This window comes from Peromyscus eremicus, chromosome 6 (genome assembly GCF_949786415.1).
Source record: "Peromyscus eremicus chromosome 6, PerEre_H2_v1, whole genome shotgun sequence".
NCBI classification, from domain to species: Eukaryota; Metazoa; Chordata; class Mammalia; order Rodentia; family Cricetidae; genus Peromyscus; species Peromyscus eremicus.
Genome location: NC_081421.1, coordinates 63,426,590 through 63,450,241, shown reverse-complemented (window position 1 = coordinate 63,450,241; position 23,652 = coordinate 63,426,590). Strand labels below are relative to the sequence as shown.

General features: G+C 52.2%; 3 protein-coding genes across 8 annotated transcripts in view; 1 reads left to right on the top strand and 2 right to left on the bottom strand.

The window, feature by feature from the left end:
- The window catches only part of Mtx1 (metaxin 1), a 6,217-nt gene extending 1,579 nt beyond the window's left edge, over nt 1-4,638 (top strand). The window contains exons 2-8 of the mRNA XM_059265656.1: nt 119-188; nt 300-379; nt 3,014-3,106; nt 3,251-3,433; nt 3,545-3,621; nt 4,068-4,222; nt 4,306-4,638. Coding sequence (XP_059121639.1) covers nt 119-188; nt 300-379; nt 3,014-3,106; nt 3,251-3,433; nt 3,545-3,621; nt 4,068-4,222; nt 4,306-4,520 — 873 coding nt within the window. The 3' untranslated portion in view covers nt 4,521-4,638. The remainder of the gene's footprint in view (nt 1-118; nt 189-299; nt 380-3,013; nt 3,107-3,250; nt 3,434-3,544; nt 3,622-4,067; nt 4,223-4,305) is intronic.
- Nucleotides 4,639-5,148: 510 nt separating this feature from the next.
- Gba1 (glucosylceramidase beta 1) lies at nt 5,149-10,756 on the bottom strand. Its single transcript, XM_059265655.1, has 11 exons — nt 10,625-10,756; nt 10,159-10,246; nt 9,719-9,910; nt 9,450-9,596; nt 8,056-8,189; nt 7,687-7,859; nt 7,241-7,475; nt 6,514-6,738; nt 5,969-6,132; nt 5,400-5,516; nt 5,149-5,311 (listed from the first exon to the last, which is right to left on the bottom strand). The coding sequence occupies exons 2-11, from the start codon at nt 10,211-10,213 to the stop codon at nt 5,206-5,208; spliced, it is 1,548 nt and encodes a 515-aa protein (XP_059121638.1). The 5' UTR covers nt 10,214-10,246; nt 10,625-10,756; the 3' UTR covers nt 5,149-5,205.
- A 6,776-nt stretch (nt 10,757-17,532) lies between these two features.
- Entrep3 (endosomal transmembrane epsin interactor 3) lies at nt 17,533-23,352 on the bottom strand. 6 transcript variants are annotated; one of them, XM_059264797.1, is made up of 12 exons: nt 22,583-23,352; nt 22,325-22,381; nt 21,991-22,113; nt 21,776-21,895; nt 21,506-21,613; nt 20,885-21,060; nt 20,678-20,777; nt 19,999-20,068; nt 19,273-19,821; nt 18,665-18,733; nt 18,332-18,585; nt 17,533-18,240 (listed from the first exon to the last, which is right to left on the bottom strand). In XM_059264797.1, the coding sequence occupies exons 1-12, from the start codon at nt 22,826-22,828 to the stop codon at nt 18,067-18,069; spliced, it is 2,046 nt and encodes a 681-aa protein (XP_059120780.1). In that variant the 5' UTR covers nt 22,829-23,352; the 3' UTR covers nt 17,533-18,066. The 6 variants fall into 6 exon arrangements, with proteins under 6 accessions (XP_059120780.1, XP_059120781.1, XP_059120782.1 ...); XM_059264798.1 differs by having other exon boundaries at nt 20,885-21,057; XM_059264799.1 differs by having other exon boundaries at nt 22,003-22,113.
- Between the last annotated feature and the right edge of the window lie 300 nt (nt 23,353-23,652).

The window sequence follows — 23,652 nt, the reverse complement described above, 5'->3', positions numbered from 1 at the left end:
TGGCTCCCTCCTTCCACCTCTCCTCTTGGTATAAAGGTGCTAAGTGTAGCTTGTGGCACATAATGTACGTTGTGAAGCCATGTCCTGGCCTCTCTACCTTCTGCTTCCTTCCCTGCAGACCTATACCAGATTCACAGGTGCTCCACTGAAGGTACATAAGATCAGCAACCCTTGGCAGAGTCCTTCAGGTATACAGTGTCCCTGCGAGAAAGGGGAGGAGCAGGACGCAGGAATGGGATGCAGATAAGCGTGAGTAGGCAAGCGAGGAGCTTGTGGACATACTTCTTTCTCCATATCAGGAACTCTGCCTGCCCTTCGAACCAGCAGTGGAGAGGTCATCTCATCGCCACAGAAGATCATCACCCATCTTCGTAAAGAGGTAGGTGGCCCGAGAGGGGGCTGACAAGGAGGGAAATCCTGCCCATTCAGTGCCGTGTTTACTGGACACCACACACACAGGGCAAGCAAGATGAGGGTGATCCAGAGCACCAAAGGAGCAGAATGAAGATGACAGTGTGGCCGTCATATGCCATTGGCCAGAGAGTAAACCTAGAGGGCTGGGCAGACGGACAAATACAATTTCTTGTGAATGCTGGGCAGGGAGGGAGAGAAAGAGAGGCTGATGATGCATGGAGAATGGACGAGTAGAGAGTAGCAGTCAGCTTTGGGAATGCCCTGACAAGTGGAACAGGAAAGGAACATCTATAAAAATAGTCATGGAAGTACATGCATATAACCCCAGCAGTTGGTAGAGGCAGGATGATCAGAAATTTGTTGTTGTTTCGAGACAGGGTTTCTCTGTAGTTTTGGTGCCTGTCCTGGATCTCTCTCTGTAGACCAGGCTGGCCTTGAACTCACAGAGATCTGCCTGGCTCTGCCTCCCCAATGCTGGGATTAAAGGCGTGCGCCGCCGCCGCCGCCGCCGCCGCCGCCGCCGCCGCCGCCACCACCACCACCCAGCATGATGAGAAATTTAAAATCATCCTTGGCTATATAATGTGTTGGAGGGCAACCTGGGATACATGAGACCTCGGCTCAAAAAAGAGAAAAAGTCAGGTGTGGCAGTGAACACCTTTAATCCCAGCACTTGGAAGACAGAGGCAGACAAATCTCTGTGCATTGAGGGTCAGCCTGAACTATATAATGAGTTCCAGGCAGCCAGGGCTAGATAGTGAGACCCTGTGAAAGAAAAAAAAAAGGGTAAGGGTCAGGGGAGGGAGAGAGAGAAAGGAAAGACGGGATTTTTAAGGATTGTATCTTTTTTTTTATTTTTTTTAATTTATTATGTATATAAGCTTCTGCCTGCATGTATGCCTACAGGCCAGAAGAGGGCAACAGATCTCATTATAGGTGGTTGTGAGCCACCTTGTGGTTGCTGGAAATTGAACTCAGAACCTTTTTGAAGAGCAGCCAGTGCTCTTAACCTCTGAGCCATCTCTCCAGCCCCCTAAGGATTGTATCTTATTTCAGGGGCAAGTTGTGCTGGCTGAAGGATTCAGGGGAGACAAAGCTCAGTGCTAGGCTGTAATTTGAAAGAGAATTACAAGAGACTAGGAGGCCTTAGTTCTGTTCTTCTGACATTGATTGTGATGTAGGACAAGTAATTTAACTTTTCAAAGCAATAAATTTTCAGGGTGGTGGTGGTGCACACCTTTAATCCCAGCTCTCGGGAGGCAGAGGCAGGTGGATCTCTGTGAGTTCAAGGCAAGCCTGGTCTACAGATCGAGCTGCAGGACAGCTAGAGCTACACAGAGAAACCCTGTCTCAAAACAAACAAAAAAGACAATAAACTTGTTTATGTTTCTAAACATTTATTTATCTTGTGTGTGGGGGTGGATGTGCACACATGCTGTGGCATACTTGGGGAGGTCAGAGGACAGCTTGCTGGAATAAATCCTGTCCTTCCACTATATAGGCTCTTTGGATGGGACTCATGTCATCAAGCTTGATAGTACGTACGTTTACCTGCTGAACCATCTCACCACCAAAACTCTTGACTTGTAAAACTAGGGGGCTTAGCCAGCATGCTTTAAGAGGTCTGGGATCCATGGTGGTGTCCTACAAGGGAACACACAGTCAGAAATGGGATCCCTTTTCTCATTCCTACTTTCCAGGGAGCTAGGAGAGTAATGGAAGCTTAGAGGCCTGGAGAAATAGAATCCAGATCAAAGCCAAAGTTCCTGGCAAGACCTGGGTTACTGCCTTGATTCCTTGCATATAAACACAGCCTTTTCAGTTTCCAAAGTGTTTTTTCCTAAATTATTGCCAAAGCCAGCCACATCGAGAGAAAAAGATTCCTATCTCATTCCATAAAGGAGAAACTGAGGTTCGGGGAAGTTTAAGAATCGTGCTCCAGAGGTTATGTGGGGACAAAGCTTTCTTAGCACGTGGAGGGAGATCCTAAGGAACAGACTGAGGCCTGGAAAGGTAGGCCACAGGAAGAGATGAGAACACTGGTGGGATATGTGGGCAGTGACGGCACACAGGTTTTGAAGTGAAGTAGAAGAAATAGCCAAGAGCTCGCTCATGAGAGACAAGCTGAGGTGGGGTGGCTGGGCATACATTTACTGGGTTCAAGGCGGGTAAGGATGGTGCCCCCTAGTTTCTGAGTCTCGGGCTGAGGCCCAGCCCGCAGTGGAGCTCCGTTTTGCCGGCTCTGTGGTGTCTGGAAGTCACTGTTAGAAAGTTGCTGACAGTGGGCACCCTGCCAGCTTTCCGTGGAAACTCTGGGAGCTGCTCCCACTTTGCGGCCAGGCCGTCTTTCCTCCCCCCAGTGGGTGCAGGACCTTGACAGCCAGTGGGCTCCAAAGCCCAGGCTTTCTGCCAACAGCAACAGGCTACTGGCTGGGCTGAGGCGAGGAGGCCTCCTGAGGAAAAGCTCCCTATTCTACCTCCACTACACTCAAAGCTAGTGCTGGTGCTGGAGGGGGAACGGGGGAGGTACCGTCTCTGCCCGACTGAGGAAGTGCCTCTGCAGTCCTTCAGCATCACCTCATGAACATTTCTTCCACAGAAGTATAATGCTGATTATGATCTGTCAGCTCGGCAAGGAGCAGATACCCTAGCCTTCATGTCTCTGTTGGAGGAGAAACTACTCCCTGTGCTAGTGAGTACGCCCAGCCTCGCATTCACAGCCTGTGAGAAAGGGGACAGAGACATGCCTCAGAGCAGCATGGGACTTAGACTCCCACCTGGGATAGGCAGGTGCACGGGCTCAGAATTTCTCTTCCTTTCTGTCTGCCCCATCCAGATACATACTTTCTGGATAGATGCCAAGAACTATGTGGAAGTGACCCGGAAGTGGTATGCAGAGGCTATGCCCTTTCCCCTCAACTTCTTCCTGCCAGGCCGCATGCAGCGCCAGTACATGGAGCGGCTGCAGCTGCTGTGTGGCGAGCACAAGCCAGAGAACGAGGAAGAACTAGAGAAGGAGGTAGCATTGGAACAAATGAGATGAACCCCACAGATGATGGCTAAGAATGAGTGTCCACGATACGATGTGTCAGAGCTCCCCCAAACACACTCCTTGTGTCCTTCCCTACAGCTATATCAAGAGGCTCGGGAGTGCCTAACCCTTCTCTCCCAACGTCTGGGCCCTCAGAAGTTCTTCTTTGGCGATGCGTGAGTCTAACTCAAGGGGAACAAATGGATGTTTAAAGAAAACACAGGTTCAGGTGTCAAAGCCTGAGCTGGGGTGTGAACAAGAAGTTCTTAGGACAGACACCGACTCTGGTGACGGGGCTGTGTGTGGGGCTAGAAGCTCCTTGGTGGTACAGGAGGGTGGGATGGGAGAGCAGCCAGGCACAGGAGGAGACTATTGGGCTGTGGGCCACTCAATGTGTCCTTTATGCAGCCCTGGGATAGACAGCGCTTCATTCAGGGCCAGGCTGGCGCCACCTGGGGAAAACTCCCCTTACCAAATCCAGAGCTAGGTGTCCTGCCCTTCCCCTGGTGACCCCTTGCTGCCCAGAGCCTACTCCATCCACCAAAGCAGACTTTTCTTCTTGCTCCACGCTGACCCTCTGCACAGCTGTTCACTTCCATCCCACCCTGTTCTGTCTCTGCAGCCCTGCCTCCCTGGATGCCTTTGTTTTCAGCCATTTGGCCCTGCTGCTGCAGGCAAAGCTGCCCAGTGGGAAGCTGCAGGCCCACCTTCACGGGCTGCACAACCTCTGTGTCTACTGTACCCACATCCTTAGCCTCTACTTCCCCCGCGATGGAGGTCAGGAGCGGATGGGGAGAATGGGCTGGGGTCCAAGGGCTGAGGTCTGCCTCCCTTGCCCACTTTCCTTCCTTGTCCCTTAGCTGAGGTGCCACCTCCACGCCAGACACCAGCAGCCCCTGAGACCGAGGAGGAGCCCTACCGGCGCCGGAACCAGATTCTGTCTGTGCTGGCAGGGCTGGCAGCCATGGTGGGCTATGCCTTGCTCAGTGGCATCGTTTCTATCCAGCGGGCAACCCCTGCTCGGGCCCCAAGCACCCGGGCCTTGGGCATGGCTGAGGAAGATGAAGAGGAATAATGTGTTCATGCTCTTAGGACTGATTTTTCTACTGTCATGCATTCCAGATGCCCCATTGTTGGAGCAGCCAAAAATGGGGTGCTCTCCTTAGAATAAAGCTGTTCACACTGAGATCAAACATTTTCTTCTTTGTGGGGCTGCCATTTTCTTAGCTGCTGCAATAAGAATGCTTAGGTATAGCCGGGCGGTGGTGGTACACGCCTTTAATCCCAGCACTTGGGAGGCAGAGGCAAGCAGATTTTTGTGAGTTCGAGGCCAGCCTGGTCTACAGAGCAAGATCCAGGAAAGGCGCAAAGCTACACAGAGAAACCCTGTCTCGAAAAACCAAAAAAACAAAAAAAAGAATGCTTAGGTGTAGGCCTGCCCACTGACAGCTGGGCTTCCCAAGTCATCCCCATCCCTCGCTTGTGTTTCACAGACAGTGAACTCACCCTAGATCTAGGCCCAGTTTCACATGTAGCTAGTACGTGGCGCACACTTTCCAAGCATGGGAAATTGTGAGGACACGAGGCCTCCACCCCAGCACATACTAGAAGGGAGAATAAGACCCCCAACAATTGCCCCTGCACCAGGGTCACTGTGAGGCCCCCAGGCCCTGCTGTGCCTTCTTTAGTCACAAGACAGCACATGAGCTAACTCCCTTTAATGTCCATGCTAAGCCCAGGGCCTGTCAGGATCTGCTCCGTCACTGGCGGCGCCACAGGTAAGTGTGGATGGAGTAGCCAGGTGAGATGGTCTCCAGGAAGCCCAGGTCAGGATCGCTGATGGTAAGAGGGACATCCTTAGAGGAGCTGGAGAGAAGAAAAGCGGAGAATCAACCTGCTGTGGCCAACCACCCAACGCTGCTCAGGCCCAGACCTGCCCTTGCACCCAGCTTACCGGTTTAACACGACCACAACTGCAGAGCCGTCAGGGCGTATCAGTGCCACTGTGTCCAAGTCATTCTTCTCACTGGCCACCAACCCCACTCTCTGGGATCCCTCAGGAATGAACTTGCTGGATGTGAAGACAGGCGTCATCAGGGACTCTACCCCTGAGGGCACTGTCCCATCAAGCTTCCCCCAGCATCATCCCTGCTCACGAGACCTATCAGAGCTGCCTGGGGATGTGCAACTATAGTCCCAGCTATGTGGGGGACCTGGACAGGGGAGGAGGAGATGACGGGCTTTTCTGGGCAACAGTCAGACCGTCAGCTCTAGGCCTCAGCTGTGCTCCTGGGCCTTAGCCTGTCCTCCTGCATCACGACTCTTGGCATCAGTCATCCAGGGCTTATCGTGGCTCTGATGCCACCTAGTCACTTCCTGCCTCCATGGTGCAATAGAGGAGGAGTGTGCCCCTCCTAGGTTGCCACCCTGAACACCTTCCTGCTCCTTCATGATACAGGATGATGTAAGCCTGATACAGAGGATAGGCCTCGTGTGGAATGGGGATGCCCACCCTTCACTCACCTGAAGTGGCCGAGATGGTAGAACATGGGCTGTTTGTAAAACGTGTCTTTCGGGATGTCTACAATAATGGGGCTATCGACAAAGTTGCGGACCCAGTTGGGCCCTCCTTCAGGATTCAGGGCAAGGTTCCAGTCAGTCCATCCCGCTACGTGGTAGAGGAGGTTCTAGAAGCAAGGGTAAACGTTGCTTACCCTCTGGTATCCCCAGAGAAGAAAGGTAAAAAGATCACACAAAGGGGTTCAGGGTAAGGGTGGCTTGTTCCTTTGAAGGCGTGCTCTGTCTCAGTATCTGAGAAGGGGATTGCGAAGATGGAGGCATCTCGGAGCTGAGACGTCTGAGGCAGATATGACTGCCTGGGCCCCAAACATGAAGAGAAAGTGTGATGGCGTATACAAGCTATGAAAAAAAAGATAATCATGGCATCCCACAGTTGCCCCAAAGAGTAAACTGCCAAGCCAGCTGAGAAGGAAGGCCTGTTTGCCTTTTATGAGATTAGAAAAGGGTCTCAGGTGGTCTGTTGTGGGAAAGGGAGACGGGCGGCGTACCGTAATGATGCTGTGACTGTACTGCATCCCTCGATCCCAGGAGCCCAACCGGACACTCTGTTCCCAGAACTTGGAGCCCACACAGGCCTCTGAAGCAAAGAGCATTGTGTTGGGGAACAAGCGGTGTGTCTCCCCTAAAGTGGCTTTGGCTGGAGCCAGAAAATCCATGTACCAGTGCACAGCAATGCCGTGAACATACTTCGCTGCCTCTGGGTCTGATAGCACCTGCACAGAGGAGGAGGGAGCATCGGAAAGGGGCCCTGGCCACCGGTCCTGCAGAGGGATGGACAGGAGCTACATGTCCTGAGAAGTGGTGGTGAGATGGGAGAACTGGAAGTTAAAATGACAATCAGGGATTGAGAGGCCTTTAATCCCAGCACTCGGGAGACAGAGGCAAGTAGATCTCTATGAGTTCAAGGCCACTTGGTTTACAGAGTTCCAGGCCAACTAGAGCTATATAGTGACATCCTGTCTCAAAATAAATAAATAAATAAATAAATAAATAAATAATTAAAAAAAAAAAAAAAAACCAGGTGGTGGTGGCGCATGCCTATAATTCCAGCATGTAAGAGGCAGGCGGATGACCACAACTTCAAGGTCTGCCTGGCGTATATAGCAAGACCCTATCTCAACCCTGGGACAGGTAAGGTATCCTAAAATTGTAGCCAGTCATTTTGGATGGTAACTTGGGGTCCCCTGGGGCACCCTGGGAAGTTCTGGACCTTACCACCTGTGCCCAGCGGGGCAGCAGCAAGCGCTGATCATCCAGCATGAATAGCTTGACGTCATGAGAACTGTTGGTGAGCGCTGGCCCTAGGTCACGGGCAATGAAGTCTCTCTGATGTTCAGCAGTGAAGCCCAGGCACTGGAAGGGGTACCCAGTTATGAGCCCTGCAGTAGGCTCATTCTCCACAGTCACTGCCCAGAATTTTATCTTGTACCTAGCATAAGCATCCAGAAACCTGGGAAGAGAGAAAGGGAGTGCGTGATCGAGGCCAAGAAAGTGGATCAAGACCTTGGGAACAGGTGAGACTGACAATGTGAAAGCCACCAAACGTAGAAAGATGAGCTGAGATGTAAATCTAGAAGTGGAGCGGGCCAAGGGGAAAGATATAGACCAAGGTGTCCAAAAGGGAGGTTGGTACAGACCCCACAGCCCCAGTGATCCCTTACTTGACAAAGTAATTGGCCCAGGTCCAGTGATAGATATCCCCTGGCTGACCCTTGAGTGACCCTTTCCCATTCACTGCTCCATTTGTCTTGAGCCAAGTAGGTGATGTCCAGGGACTGGCAAAGAGTGAGATGGGGCGTGGGGACATCTTCAGAGCTCGGTGAATCAGGGGTATCTGGAGACAGAAGTCGTGAAGAGAGAGACACCCAGAATTGGAACACAAACTAGCCCAACCAGTGCATCAGGTCCAACCACCAACCCCCACCCTCCTACCCCCAGGTCAAATAGGCTGCAGGAGAAGGTTCTATAGGATGGGCAGAAAGCTCTAACCTGGACCTTCCCAGCCCTCAGACAGCAACACCAATGCCCACCTTGAGCTTGGTGTCTTCTTCTGGGAGGCTGAAGTTGGAAAGCTGGAAGTCGTTAGGGGTGTCAGCATAGGTGTAGATACGGATGGAGAAGTCACAGCTGGCCATGGGTACCCGGATGATGTTATATTCAATTCCTGCAGAAAAGGATGGCCAAGATAGGGACATCTGAGTCAATAGAGTATGGAGCTGAGTGTGGTGGCACCATGACTGTAATCCCATCCCGCTGGAGGCAGAGCCTGCCAGATCCATGTGAGCAGGCCAGCCAGGGCTAAAAGGTAAGAACCTACATAAAAAAAAAAAAAAGCAAGTATGGAAATTGGCTTTAATCACGTGTTAGTCTTCTACATGTCAGTACATGTTAGACCCTATATCTCATTCAATAGGGTCCCTTCTCCAAAGGAAACCCAGGGTCTAGGTGTAGAATTGTGGAAACCAGAAGCTGAGTGAAAAACAAGCCCCGACAGGCGGTGGTGGCGCACACCTTTAATCCCAGCACTCGGGAGGCAGAGGCAGGCGGATCTCTGTGAGTTCAAGACCAACCTGGACTACAGAGCGAGTTCCAGGAAAGGCGCAAAGCTACACAAAGAAACCCTGTCTCGAGAAAAAAAAAAAAAGAAAAAAAAAAAAAAAGAAAGAAAGAAAGAAAGAAAGAAAGAAAAAAAGAAAAACAAGCCCCTTCTGAGCAGTTTCCATAGGCACTTAACAGAACACTGAAAAGGTGAGGCAGAAACACTTGGGGGCGTGTGCTTGTAATCCCAGTGCTTGGGAGACCAAGTCAGGAGAGTTTGAGGGCAGCCATGCCTACGTAGACTGTTCTAGACAAGCCTGATCTACAGAAAGAAACCGAGGGAAGGAACAGAGGGGAAAGAGGAAAGAGAGAGAGAGGCAGGATGGGGATCCAGCTCAGGTGGAAAGAGCTTGCCAAGAACGCATGAAGCTCCAAGTTTGAGCTCCAGCACCGAGTAAACGGGTGTGATGACACACATCTGTAGTCCAGCACTCAGGGGACAGAGGCAGGAGGGTCAGAAGTTCAAAGTCATCACTGACTACATAGTGAATTTGAATCTGGAATACATGAGACCGGCTCGGAGAGGGATAGAGAGGGGAAGAGAGAAGAGAAAGAAGGGAGGAGGCAAATGTCAAGGAAGAACATGAAGGTCAGAGTGAAAAGGCTGGCAGGATGGCTCAGTGGTCAAGCCCGAGGACCTGATTCAATCCCCATGATCCACCTGGTGGAAGGAGACAACGGACACCGGGAAACTGTTCTCTGACCTCAACACCCCCACACAGCACACACAATAAATAATAAAAAGGAAATTAAAATTTATACCCTGAAGCCAGGGTATAAAAAAGGTATCAACTATTCTGTGTATTCTCGTCCTGCCCTTCCTCACCTTCACTAGAGAAGTATGATTTGAGCAGCAGGTCCTGGGTGGATGGTGACAAGGCAAGGATGTTGAGGGCAGTGGCATCCGTCATCGCTCCTCCAAATCCTTTCACTTTCTGGAACTTCTCTTCTGGCTGCAAGGTCAGCAGTAGCCCTGGGAACACCGTGGGGAAAGAAAGGGAGTCATCGGTGTACAGAGGAGAACAGACTGATAACTGGTGTGACCTGGAGCCAGGGAAACCAGCCAGGCTTAGAGTGAGAGATAAAAGTGGTTACCTGTGCCAGTGCGATTGGCCTGGATGGCCCCGACACTCTGCTCCATCCGACGTCCACTTCGAGTGCTCTCATAGCGGCTGAAGGCGCCAGCAGCAGGTAGGGTCAGGGGGTCAAGAGAGTCACAGTATGTGGCATTGCAGACACAGACCACCGAGCTGTAGCCAAAACTTTTAGGGATGCAGGGTCGGGCACCTACAAGGCAGGGGCACAAGCAGAGGCAAGCATCAAAGTGGGTGGTCGAGGGGCGTGGGTATGCCAGTTCAGGAGAGTGAATAACTTCAAAAAACAACCCTCTCTGTGCTCCCAGCCCATCGTGTCTCAGGCACTCGAAAGGAGTTATACAGCCTCCACTGAAATTTTGCCACCAGAGTGGAAGGTTTCCAAAGGACTGTGGGGCAGAGGCAATGTCCATGCTGCCATCCCCTCCTCGACTCACTTACCATATGCCCATGATACTGCCTGAAGTAGGAAGAAGCCTGTAAGCCAGGCGGCCATGACACCTACCCCGCCCAGGTGTCTGAGACGCTCCTGAGAACAGAATGAGGAATGATTAGAAGGTAAGGCCCTTCCTCCCCTGTACCACTCTCCAGGCCAGGCTTTAGCCGCCTGTGGATGCCCACAGCATAGTCTCCCCGTCTTTCTTAGTGACCAGACAATGCCCATAGATACTGCATGTGTTCCTCTGCAGCCACTGCCAGGGAGTTTTCCGCCCTTCCCAAAGAGGACTCTCTTCACTCTTTTCCCCATCGATTTCAACCTTCAGCCCTTTCTCTATCTGTGCCTTACTCAAAACGCCATGATGGCCTGAATTTAAAAAATTTAACTAATTCGTTTTATTCTGTAGTCTGGGTGAGCAGATTTCCAGAAGCAAGGTTGACATAGCAAACTGCAACCCTGCCTGCTTACCTTGTCAGAAGATCTTGAAGACTTGACTCCTCAGGGTCGATGAACGAGGAGACTATGAATGAAAACAGGGATGTAGACGGGTACCATAGCTATAGGAACCCGACTGGCACAGCAAGTCAATTCCGGCTTAAAGGGGAGGGCAAAGTCATGTGATGACTGAGACAGTCACGTGATAAGGAAGTGAAGCAATCGAAGCCATGTTTGCAATGGGCAGCTGGGTTCTTCCAGGCTGTTCATTCATTACATACCCTGTGACACTCTGGGAGGCTTATGTGGTTGGCAGCTTTAGGAACAGGCTAGAACAAGGACTTGTGTGGAGAGCTGAGTGGAGGCTTCTTCTATTTCCAAGACAGAGGGGACGTCTAGCCTCCAAGGGCCCTGCACTCACATGCACATACCCACACATAGATATACATAACATAATTAAAAGAAAGAAAGGAAGAAAGAAAGAACCCCCCCCCCTACACACACACACAATCTTTGCCCTCAAGAGACTAGTGAGGCACAAGAGTCAGACAGTTACACAGAGTTCCAGATGAGATGTAAAGAATTGTTGACAGGTGTGCTTGAAGGACTTCCTGAGAGGAAGAAGGACTCTGTGACTGAGAACTTCTCTCTCCATAAAGGCTTCCCGGAGGAGAAGGTGGAGGGAGTCCCAGTCTGGTTCTGGGTGGCGGGACTCGGGGAGGAAGTAGTGCCCTTCCTGGATTCCCCATCTCATCTTCAGATGCTGACTGGAAAGCCATTTGTCTTTCCTCACGAGCCTGGGAGGTTGCTGAGGTAGCTCCGAACTGGAAAGTGCTGTACAAAGTCATATTCCGTGGACATGAGAAGAGGGTTGTCCATGAGGTCTCTTTGTGAACCACATCAAGTAAGATTTATTGGCAGTGACACATACGATATGATCTGACTAATTCCAGGTCTCTAAGCCTGTTTCCTCACCTGCAAATCAGAGACAATAGCACAATCTCACAGAGGCATTACAGGAGTCGGTAAGATAAGCCAAGTGCGGCACTTAATAGGCATCAGGAGCTTTACGCTTGTTGACTGAGTCTTTTATGTTTTTATGATTATGACAGTGAAGTCTTTGCCACATACCCTCTAAAAAATTGATTCCTTATCTTAGATTCTGACAGTATTTAAGTATAGTTTCTGGGAGAAACGTGGTGTTTGAATCCTGGTAACTCGCAGTCATTTGCTGTTGGATTATCATGTTAAGATCAGTAAATTAATTCCTCTAGACTTCCTTCTTATCTATGCCACCTCCTGGGGCTATTTTGAGATGAGTATGTGGAGAACAGTGCTTCACACTGGATGTTGCAACTAATCAGGCCTGTGTGTATGTGGAGAACCTTCAAGGAAATGTTTTACTTGTTCTACACAGCCTCGCAGCCTTTGTGGTTTCTACTATGTCACAGGGATAGGTGGCCAACTGTCGTGTATGTCCTGAACTACCTATGGCTATGGCTGTCTGTACTCACCCTTTTTAGACTCCCTGAGCTCCAGAAAGTGTTGCCTAGGACCTGGTCTTCTCCTTGGGGCCTGACTCCCCCTGGTTCATTCATCCACAAGTCCAGAGTTTTGTGCTTGTGGTCTCAGCAAGCTAGTACTCTATCATCTCCAGCCAGAGCTGATTTCTTTTCTTATCTTTTTTCTGTCCTGGAACTCCATCTGTAGACCAAGCTGGCCTCAAACTCACATCGATCTGCCTGGCTGTGAGTCCCAAACACTGGCATTAAAGCTGTGCACTTCCTCTGCCAGGAGCTTAATTTTGTTTGAATAAGAACTTGATTATTGGCCAGGCAATAGTGACGCACACCTTTAATCCCAGCACTCAGGAGGCAGAGGCAGGTGGATTTCTGTGAGTTCGAGGCCAGCCTGGTCTACAGCGCGAGATCCAGGACAGGCTCCAAAGCTACACAGAGAAACCCTGTCTCGGAAAACAAAACAAAATTTATTTATTTTAAAATTATGTATGTTGGTGTTTTGCTTTATGTGTGTCTGTGTGAGGGTGTCAGATCCCCTGCAACTGGAGTTACAGATGATTGTGAGCTGCCATGTGGGTGCTGGGAATTGAACCCAATTCCTCTTGAAGAGCAGCCAGTGCCCTTTGTTTTGTTTACATGTTTACATGGGTTCCAGCAATGGTTGAGCCATCTGCCCATCTTTTACCCCTTTTTTAAAAATTAAACTTATTTTGTTGTATTTACTCATTTATTATATGTGTGTGTGCGTTTGCCTGGGTGCACCGTGTGGATTTCAGAGAACAACATGAGGGAGTAGGTTCTCTCCTTTCCATCATAGGGACTCCAGGGACCAGACAAGTTGTCTGGCTACTCTACAACAGTGTACTTACTCACTGAGATTTTATCTTTTCTCTACTAGTAAAACACAAGTATCTTTACAGCTGTTCTAGTTTGCTTCTGTAACACACACCAGAACTAAAACAACTTGGGGAAGAAAGGGTTCGTTTCATTTTTTAACTCCCAGACACCATCCATCACCGAGGAGAGTCAGGACAGGAGCTTAAGGCGGAAGCTTATTCAGAGGCGTGGAGGAACGATGGCTGATCCCCAGAGCTTGCTCTGCCTGCTTCCTCATACCTAGGACCACCTGTCCAAGGGCAGCACCACCCAGTGGGCGGGGCCCTCTCATATCAACCCGCAATTAAAAAATGCTCCACAGGCTAGTCAGATGGAGACGATTCCTTCAAGGTGTCTTCTCCTAGGTGTCTAGGTTGCGTCAAGGTGACGAAAACTAACCAGCACAGCAACTAATAACGATAATGGGTTGGTTCAGTGCAAATGCTGGGAAGGGAAAAGTCAAGACACCAAACCCAGTTTCAGTTCGGCCGGAGGTCTAATCGGAGAAACAGCAGCCCCAACCGGAGGCTAAAGGAAATCCCAGGAGCCAAAAGGCGAGGGGGCGTGGCGTGGCAAGAGAGGCAGGGGCGGGACGGGAGGTGGGCGGGGCGAGACTCGGACGGGGTGGCATCAGGGGGAGGGGCCTGAGTCCAGGAGGCGGGGAAACGGACGGGTGGGGCGGGGACAGTCAGGAGACCCGAGGAGGGGCAGGGCGTGGGCGTGGGCGGGGCGCGAGGGGTGTGCCCCTCAGAGCCTGCGCGGGAAGAGCTGCAGTGCCAAAACGCGCAGGCGCGAGACTAAAGGCGGTGTCTTCGGTTTAGAGGAGGAGGTTGAGGTTTGTCAGAAGGTGGGATCCCAGGCTTTCTCTTCGTTTTCATTGGTCCTCCTAGGACAGAGTTGTCTGTCTGACGTGCGTGGCCCACGTGGAGCCTAAATTTGTTCTTGGTCTACCGTGTAGTGTAGACTCTGTACACTGCAGCGAGGATTGTGCAGTGAGGCGAGGGTGGCGCATGCGCCACCGTGTCTGCATGGCCGCAGACTGCTAAGACGTTGCAGTGGGCAGTCGGGGGGCGATTGGGTCATTGAGCGCCTCCCACGGAAGCGGGTCAAGATTCCTGCATTTACTCCTTAAAGAGCCTTGGCATAGGAAATATCTAGTCTCCAAAAAGTGCCCCTGTGGGGCACGCTTCACCTCCCACTTCTTTTTGTTGTTCTGGCTGCATCCCAACCCTTCCCGAGGCTACACTGTTATGACGGTGAATTATTCAAGAGGCCTTGCAGCCTGACGCCATCTCTGGGCAGGGCCTCTTCCTGTCCCCATTCCTGGAGGGCATCTCGTTGCTCCCTCAGTAGTAGGAGCATAAAACTGTTTACAATTGTCCTTTCGCTGCCACTTTGATAATGAACGGGGTTTTTTTTGGGGGGGGGTACCTACCCTACCCTATCCTAGTCTTGAACCCGCGGCAGTCCTCCTGCCTCAGCCTCTCAAGTGCTGTGAGATCACAGGTGTGAGCCACCATGACTGGCATACTAGTGTTAGTTGAAGATAGATACACTGTTAGGTTCGATGAGCAAATCCCTGATCTGGAGCTTATATTCTATGGTATGAGACACTGTATTTAAAAAAAAGAGTTAGTTCTGGAGAGATGTTCAGTGGTTGAGAGTACTCCTTGCTCTTCTAGGGGACCTGGTAGAGTTTGTATTATCTACATTCAGTGTCTCACAACAACCTATAACTCTGGCCCCAGGGGATACCAGGACTCAAGTGAATATACACATAATAAAAATACATCTTAGCTGGGTGTTGGTGGTGCACAACTTTAATCCCAACCCACCCCCACCGGCAGGTAGAGGCAAGCAGATCTCTGTGACTTCAAGGCCAGCCTGGTCTGCAGAGAGAGTTCCACTACAGCAAGGCCAAACAAGAAACCCTGTCTCAAAAAAAAAAAAAAAAAAATCTTAAAAGCTGGGTATGGTGGCTCGCACTTTTAATCTCAGCACTAGTGAGGCAGACATAGACAGATCTCTGTACGTTTGAGGCCAGTCTGGTCTACACAGTGAGTTCTAGGACAGTCATGCCTATGTAGAGAGTCTCTGTCAATAAAATAATAATAATAATAATAATAATAATAATAATAATAATAAATGCTAAAAAAAGAAAGAAGATGGGAGTCAGAGTGGTTTTTTTTATTTGCTTCATGGGGGATTGACCCGGGATCTCAAATGCTTGACAAGCACTCCAACACTGAACTACATCCCTAGGCTTAAAATAATTTAAAAAAAAAAGATTTGTTTATTTTTATGTGTGTGTGTTTGCCTGCATTTATGTGTGTGCACCACGAACATGCAGGAGCCTGCAAAGACCAGAAAAGGGCATCAGATCTCCTGGAACTGGAGTTACAGACAGTAGTGAGCTGCCTTGTGAGCGCTGGAATCGAACTCAGATCCTCTGGAAGAGCAACTAGAGTTCTTAACCACTGAGCAAATTCTCCAACTCCAGAGTTATTTATTTATTTAGGGTTGTTTTTTGTTTTTTTTTTTCCCCCCAGAAAGGATTTGTTTGTATAGCTCTGGCTGTCCTCAAACTCAGAGATCTGCCTGCCTCTGCATCCTGAGTGCTGGGATTAAAGACATGTGACACCACTGTGGTAATATATTGTGTACCCTAATAAAATCTGCCTGAAGATCAGAGGACAGAACAAGCCACTAGATTAAGCCTAGAGGTCAGGCAGTGGTGGCACACACCTTTAATTTAATCCTAGCACTAAGAAGGAAGTGATGGCTGGGCAGAGAAAGATATGAAAGGCATGAGGAGACAAGAACTGAAGCTTTTTCGAGCTGAGGAGTCCTAGAGGTGAGACGTGGCTGTGGCTTGTTCCTTTGTCTCTCTGATCTTTCAGCATCTACCACACTATCTGGCGCCTGAGTTTTTATTAAAAGACCTATTGGAATGCGTGTTACACACCACCGCCTGGCCAACTCCAGATCTTTTAAACCTATCACCTCTGAGTCACATCCCCAGAAGATGGTTCAGAGGGTCAAGATGGCCAAGCCTACTGACCTTTAGTGATGGAAGGTGAGAAAAGACCAGTGTAAATTGTCCTCTGACCTCCACATATACATGATTGTGGTAAACACACACACACACACACACACACACACACACACACACACACACACACACAAAGTGATTCTACAAAAAAATTCAAAGTCACCCTTAGCCACACAGTAACTCTGAGATCCTTCTGGGCAACATGAGACCCTGTCTCTCAAAACAATGAACAAAAAAGAACCCCCCCAAAGAAGAAGAAAAAAAAAAAAAGAATAGAGATACAAAATGGTTTCTGCAAATATGCTTTGAGTGTTCTTAAATGGAGCATAGATATTGTCGGGCATGAAAAGCAAGAGTCCCAGAGTAGCTCTCCTGAGAAACCCACACCACACATAGGGATATCTTACTGCATTTTTAAAGAAACCTTTTTATTTTTGGTTTTTCAAGGCAAGAGTTTCTCCATATAGCCCTAGCTATCCTGGAACTTGCTCTGTACACCACGCTGGCCTCGAACTCAGAGATCTGCCTGCCTCTACCTCCTGAGTGCTGGGACTAAAAGCGTGTGCCACCGCTGCCCGGCTCTTCAAAGAAGCTATGTTTATGAGTATTTTGCCTTCATGTAAGTATGTGTAGATGAATTTCTAAACAGTCTTATTAAATAAGAAACGCAGAGCCAAATACAGGGTGAAAGCCGTAGAGATCAGAAATAGTGAGAGCCACCAGCTAACCTTAGCTCACCTCGCCGCTGTAGCTTCCCAGGAGAACCAGCTTCTTCCTGTCTAACCTGCGCCTTTATTGCCTTGCTGTTCTGCCTTCTCATTAGCTCTTAGCCCAGCCACACTGCTAGTCTGTACAGACCTCCAGGTCTCTATGGTTGGCACTGGGATTGAAGGCTGTGTCCTTGAATGCACAGAGACTCTGCCTGGCATGTGATTGGATTAGGGCGTGTGCTACCACGCCTGACTTTTGTTTATGGCTGGCTATGACCTCTGATCTCCAGGCAAACTTTATTAACATACAAATAAAATATCACAAGTATGTGTACCATGCTTGATGCCCAAGGGAACTAGAGGGCATGAGGCCCCTAAGAATAGAGCTACAGATGATTATTAGCTGATACGTGGCTGCTAGGAATTGAATTCTGGCCTGCTACAAATCAGCCAGTGCCCTTAACCACCTGAGCAGTCTCTCCAGCCCCTCCCTTACTTTTCTGAGCATCCCTGTATTAACTTCTGTGCTTAAGATCTATGCTAAAAAGCTAGGCATGGTGGTACATACTTTTAATCTCAGCACTTGGGAGGCAGAGACAGGGGTATCTCTGTGAGTTCAAGGTCAGCCTGGTCTACATAGTGAGTTTCACGGCTGCCAGGGCTATATAAAGAAACCTTGCCTAAAAACAAACAAACAAACAAACCAAGAAAAAAAAAACCCTTTATGTTAAAATGTCCTTAATAAACTCCAAGTCTGCTTAAACAACAGAACAGTCCAAAAGAGAAGGGAGAAACTGAAATTTATTGAAGGCTTACTCAGTGTTACAAACATTCACGTTCACAATGTTTCACAGGTCAGGCAATTAAGGTTAACTAACTTGCCCGAGGTCATGCAGCAGGAGGTGGCAGAGCCCAAAGCCACCTAGATTCCTGTCTCTTCTTGTCCGCCTACCACCACATGTCAAGGCACAAATCAACCTGATCTCAAACGCTCATCCCTTTGCCCCCATACAGTGCCATGGACTACCAGAAAGAGGCACGCTCATGCTGGGGGAGTTTACTAAGGTTCTTCCATCAAGCAGGGGGCGTCTCCTCCCACAGCTTCAACACCCATGCAGCCCAGGGCAGAAGCTCTGCGGTCCAGAGGGACAGAGGCAAGCAGCGGAACCCCCAAAGGCAGGCAGGAAAGGGATGCCTTGGGAGGGTATACAGCGGGTTTCCTTTTGAGCCAGCCAGTACACAGGGCTGCTGGTCCCAACCAGCCGATGCCCGTGCCTCCAGCCTTCATCTGGATCTGTTGATTGGTACAAGCCCGAATCAGAACCCAGTCTCTCGGCTGCCTCCATTGAGGCTGAGGCTGTGTGGGCGGACGCCTTGCTCCAGCCGGCGGCCGGAGAGGAGTCGCCTCAGGGAGGAGCCGGAGCTCAAATCACCACAGCTGCGTAGGTGGAGGCTCTCCCGACCTGGCCGTCCCCACGGGTTCCTGCGCACCTGGAAGGGGACACAGAAGAGGGCATGGGTACGGGCCAACCTAAGGCGCCGGGCTTTCCCAGTGATGTCTGCTGGCTCCTCTGACACATACCTGCTTATGGCCACGGGCTGCAGTCCCGGCGGGATCCGGGGACTTCCTGGACAGCTGGAGGAAACGAGTGACCAGGCCTCGGCCCGGCCAGCTTCCTTTCAGGTCCCCTAGAGAGTGGGCAGGTGCAGGACCTGAAGGCAGGGGAACCTTCTGGAAGGTGGGCACTGGGCGGCGTTTCTCGGCCGAGCGGGCACGTAGCAGCTTGGGGGAAGGGCAGCGGGCTAGGCGGTAAAGGCAGGCTTCAGAGCAGAGCCCTGCAGAGGAAGAGTAAGCAGGGAATGTGTGCAGGCCACACAGGGGCCACACCCTCCAGCCGCCCACCACACGCCTGACCTGTGTCTGCAGAGGAGACGGAGGCCGCTTCTTCCTCATGCACTTTGGTATAAAGGTCCCTGAAGTCAGCTGGGGAGAGGAAATAAAGGACCGCGTGAGTGCTACGTGAACACACCTCTCCCCCCACGCACGCCCCCCCACCCACCCACCCCCCACCACCCCGGGAGCGCCCAGGCTCAAGGTGATTCTCCTGGTTCTGCACTCCATCACCACTCAAGGGGCAATCACTTCTGCCCACAACTAGACGGTATATAACGCAGGAAGCTGGGCTCGCCAGTGCTGTCCTTCACTTGCTGTGGCCCCCCCAGCTCTGTCTAGGGTCCCCAGATGGGATCTGGGGCACTTCCTGTGTGACCCTGAACTATGTCGGTTGGTCTGTTTCTATACCCGAGCGGGTTATGCAGCCCAGGCTCAGGCGCTGTGGAAATGGTCTCAAGTACCAAGTCCTCCTCCTGGTTATTAGCCCCGAGGCCTCTGTCGCTCAGAGGTGAGTACTCAGGAAGGGCACCGCAGGAGTACATCACCTTCTTCCCCCCCTCAGGAACCTCACAGGGTCCCCATCCTAGCGGTTTACCCTTCCCTGAAGCAGGGGAGGGTGTGCGGCTCACCAGTGTCGCTGGAGGTGGTGGCGATGCCTGGGTCGCTGTGAGACCTGGGCAGCAGCAGTGGTGGCGGGGGTGTCCGGTGAGGAGGCCGGTGCCCGGGTGGGGTGAGGGAACCTGAGCTATCGCTGAAGCGTCGGGCAGGGGCTCGGGCAGGAGGGGGTGCGGCGGAGCGGCTGCCTCCTCTGGGGACCCGCCGTCTCAGCTCCGGGAAGCACGGTCCCACCCAGGGCGGCCAGCCCTCCAGCCGGTGGCAACTTCGCGCAGCCGTGGGGGCACCGAGCGGGGGTGGGGCTTCAGGGGCTGAGCAGGAATAGGAGCGGGCCGCCCGTGGGGGCCGCCGGGGCAGGGGGCTGTCTTCGAAGGGGCCCCGCAGGCCGCAGTCCAGGCTAAGGCAGTAGCCTGCTCGGCTGCGCTGGATGGAGCGGAAGAGCACGTAGTCGACGGAGCGCACAGAGCCCTGGAGTTCCAGCAGGCATGAGTCTTCGGAGGGGCTGGAGCCCCCCGGGAGGTCGCCGATGGCCGATAACACCAGGGACCCGCTGTCCATGGACACTGTGGGTGGCAAGGGAGCGAGCGCTAGGTAGGGCTGCAGGAGGGCAGCTGCTCTTCATGAGCCAGTCTGACGAGACAGACAGGCCCAGGGTTCTAAGAGGCCACAGTCTCCAACCTTGTTTTTCCCTCCTTATGGCCCCACCCTGCCCTGGTCCCCTCCAACCCGACTCTGCTCACCATCTACAATGGAGGCCACCCGCTCACACACACAGGAGCCATCGTGAAGCTGAGGATCAAACAGAGTGGCCTGCAGAAGACACAGGATCGAAAGTCCAGCGCTTCACACTGGCATGACCATTCCCAAGCACTGGAGAGAGCTCTGGAGACTAGGGTCTAGACCAGCTTCGTCACTCTGTATGAGTTAGCTGATTTTTGTTGGTTGGTTGGTTGGTTTTTCTGAGACAGGGTTTGCTGAGTAGCCTAGGCTAGCCTTTGAACTCCTAATCCTGCTGCCTCCACTTCCCAAGTGCTATGTTGATAGGCATATGCCACTACAGTTGGCTTTGCATGAGTCACTTATGAGGCCATTAGTTTCCTTGTCTTTATCTTTTGAGACAAGGTCACTGAAGCCCTGGCTGGCCTAGAACTCTCTAAGTAGACCAGGTTGCCCTCGATCTTGTGGCACTTACTGCTTCTGCCTCTCCAGTGCTGGGATTACAGGAGTGAACCATCCTACCCAGCAGCACATCTTTAATAGAGGAATACTAGTTCATCTCCCACGCCCCTCAGCAGCTCTAGGGCAGATCAAAGATGAGGTGGGTGTGCTACAGAGATCACGGGAACTGTTGGCATCCTAAATCAAGCAGCTTTCCAGGCTCTATCCACTGCTCCCAGCTGCACCAAGCCCCCTCCTTACCTGGCTGTCTCTTCGTAGCCCCATGACGGCCTCGTAAGACGGAGGGCAATCAGTAGGGTACAAGGGCACTGGGCTATCCATGGAGCCATTATACGTGATGCTGGCAGGATGAGGGAGAGGATCAGGGCCTGGAAAATAGCTCCTACTCCACATCTATGCCTCCCCACCAATCCAGGCCCAGCCCCAGTCCTCCTCCCCCAGCCTTACCTTTGTGCGTCTGTTTCTGAACTGCAGGTATACTCTGGAGGGTAGTAGGGTGGGGGGGGCACAGGTGGGACAAACTCCTCCAGGTCCAGCATGGTGTGGAGGAGAGGAGCTGGAGGCGACGACGTGCAAGCCAGGGGCCCTAGAGGGCCTGAGACTGAGCGTTCAGGGGCCAGCTGCTGGGGAGCAAGCCTGGTTTCAAATTTCTTTCCTTTCTGCTATTTTTATGGTCCTAACGCCACTAGGAAGATCCAGTTCCAAGCCTTCAGAACCACACCCAGTTGCTTCTTCAACCTGTGCCCACTCTGCACCTCCAGGTCTGGCTCTACCCACCCATCTCTCTTTTAGTTTCACACCTATCCATAATTATCACCTGCTTGCTGTCACCACAGGACTGTCCATCCTTCACCCCTACTTCCATCTGGGACCTTCTTGATCTCACCCCATTCAGTCCTCCCCACTCCCTTTGGCCCTACACATCTCTGTAATAAATATCCTCAGGTGACCCAGAGCCCCAAGCTCAAAAACCCAGACCTGTAGCGACTGCTTTGCGAGCCGAGTCCCAGCACACACCCCCGCTGCCTGCCACCAGCCCTGTGGGCTTGGGCCCTGCCACCTTCTCACCATATGTACCAGATCCAGGGAGAAGATCTGGACACAGCAGACAATAGCCGAGAGGGTACAGATTATTGCGGCACAAATGGTGAGGCCACAGACACTGAAGAGCAAGTTCTGGAGAAGGAAAAACAACGACAATGACGGTGAGGAGTACAGGGCCTGGGAGGGGTCAACCCCACACACTGGAGCCTTTGAGAACCCCCAGAGAGGAGGCAAGGAGGAGAACCAAGATGATAGTGGAGGAGGCAGGAATGGGGGCGGGGGGCGCATGTTCACCTTGAGGGCCCCTCGCGCTTCATCACAGGTGGAGTTAAGGGCGACTTTCAGCTCCTGGCCCCACTGTGGGCAGGGTCTGTGTAGAGAAATTGGGGGGCAGCACACGCAGACCTTCCCTTCCTGTGTGGGAGTGGAAAGGGCAAGGCAGCCTGGATCAGAGCAAACTCGGGGGGTCCCCCACACCTCCCCTAACCAGTCCTTTCTAGGTCTCCCACCTCAAATCTCACCATGGAGCATTCTCGGAAGTCCCGAGCCAGCTGAGCGTTCTTACAGGAGAGAACAGAGCCAGCCATGCTGAGCATGACACAGAGCACCGAAAGCAAGGAGAAGAACGAGATCTGGGGGAAGAGGATGTCACCTCAGGGCTGGGACCTTCACCAGCTCTCTCTCCTCTTCCACAGAATGAGGCACCCTCTTTTCCTAAGAGACACCTTCTGCCAGCCTAGCACCAACTGGAAAACCAGTTCCCTTCCTGAGGGCATAAAGGGTATCTATCCCCTCTGGTGTTGAGCACCTGCCTCCCAGTGGGCATTGGGCCTTGGCACCTACCACTAGAGTGAATGGACGCTTCCAGGACACAATGCCAACCAACCCGGAGAACGCCAGCTAGGGACAGAGTGGGTACAAGCTTAGCCTGGCAGGGGAAGCACCTGAGTGAGCCCCTCGCCACAGGATGCACCCAGCCCTGCAAGGAGGGAGAGGACCCGGACAGGAAGGAAAAACAAGCTTGGAGGCTTGCAGGTGAGGAGGGGTGGGGCCTGAGCAGCTTTTCCCACCCCACTACTGTGCACTCTTTACCCAACTCACCGAGAACCCAGCCCAAGACGGGCAGGACCTCTTGATGCTCTCGGTGGTGGTGACAGAGGAGGCCACCATGCTGAAGGTTACCACCAGGATGCCCAAGAGCACCTGGGCCAGCCCCAGCGTGAGCAGGGCCTGCAGCCAGGGTCGGTGGAGGCGGAGATGGGTAAGGCCCCGGGTACTGGGCCGGCTGGTCAGCGAGCGGCTGGAGTCACTAGGCGAGGGCATCATGCCTGCCGCCCGGTTGCCCATACCTCGCTCGGTCCCCCTTGATACTTGGGAGCATCTCAGAGGCGCCCAAAGCCCCGTTCTTTATCCTTTCCAGCGCCCTCGCTGTAAAGCCCACCTCCTGGCTAGGTCCTCTGGGGCATCGCCCAGGGACGCTAGCTGGAGGAAGGCCCAAAGGAGGGGCGTCACGAAGGGACAGTGAAGGGCTCCCTCCCCACCACCAGACGGGTACCGTGCCCGGGGCAGCGATGAGGACGCGAGGGCACCGGCTCATTGCATTTCCTTAATGAAGAGGGGTGCCGAGAAGGGCTGATCCCAGACTGAAGATAGAGTAGCTTTCCGGAGCCCAGGGAAGGGTGGGGAGGGCAAAGAGGGATGCAGAGTCTACAGAGGAGGAGGAAGGTCTGCATGCAGGGACTAGAGGTGCCTTTGGTGATCCGGGGCCGCCTGGTGGGGAGAGGCCGCGGAAACTGTCTCCAGGGTCGCGAGGCCCGCTCCCCTCCCCACCACGCTCTGCTCCCTTAGCTCCTCCAGCTGCAGCAGGTCAGGCTCTAGAGGCGGGGTGGGAGGGTGGGGGATGGTGCGTGGTGCGGAGGAGGGGTGTGGTGGCTGGTGCAATGCATCCCGGGAGCTGTAGTCCGAAAGCAACCCTGGCGAGGGGAGGAGATAGGGAGAGGCCCTCCTGCAACCCTAGCCTCTTCCCGAAGCCTGGCTGGTCAAGGATCATTTCTGTGCCCGTTTTTCGCCCTACCCAACACGTCAGGTTCCCAGGATGCAGAGTTCTCCGCAGAGGTGGCTGACTGCCCATCATCAATGGGAAGGGGTGGCAAACTGACTGGGCTGAGGCT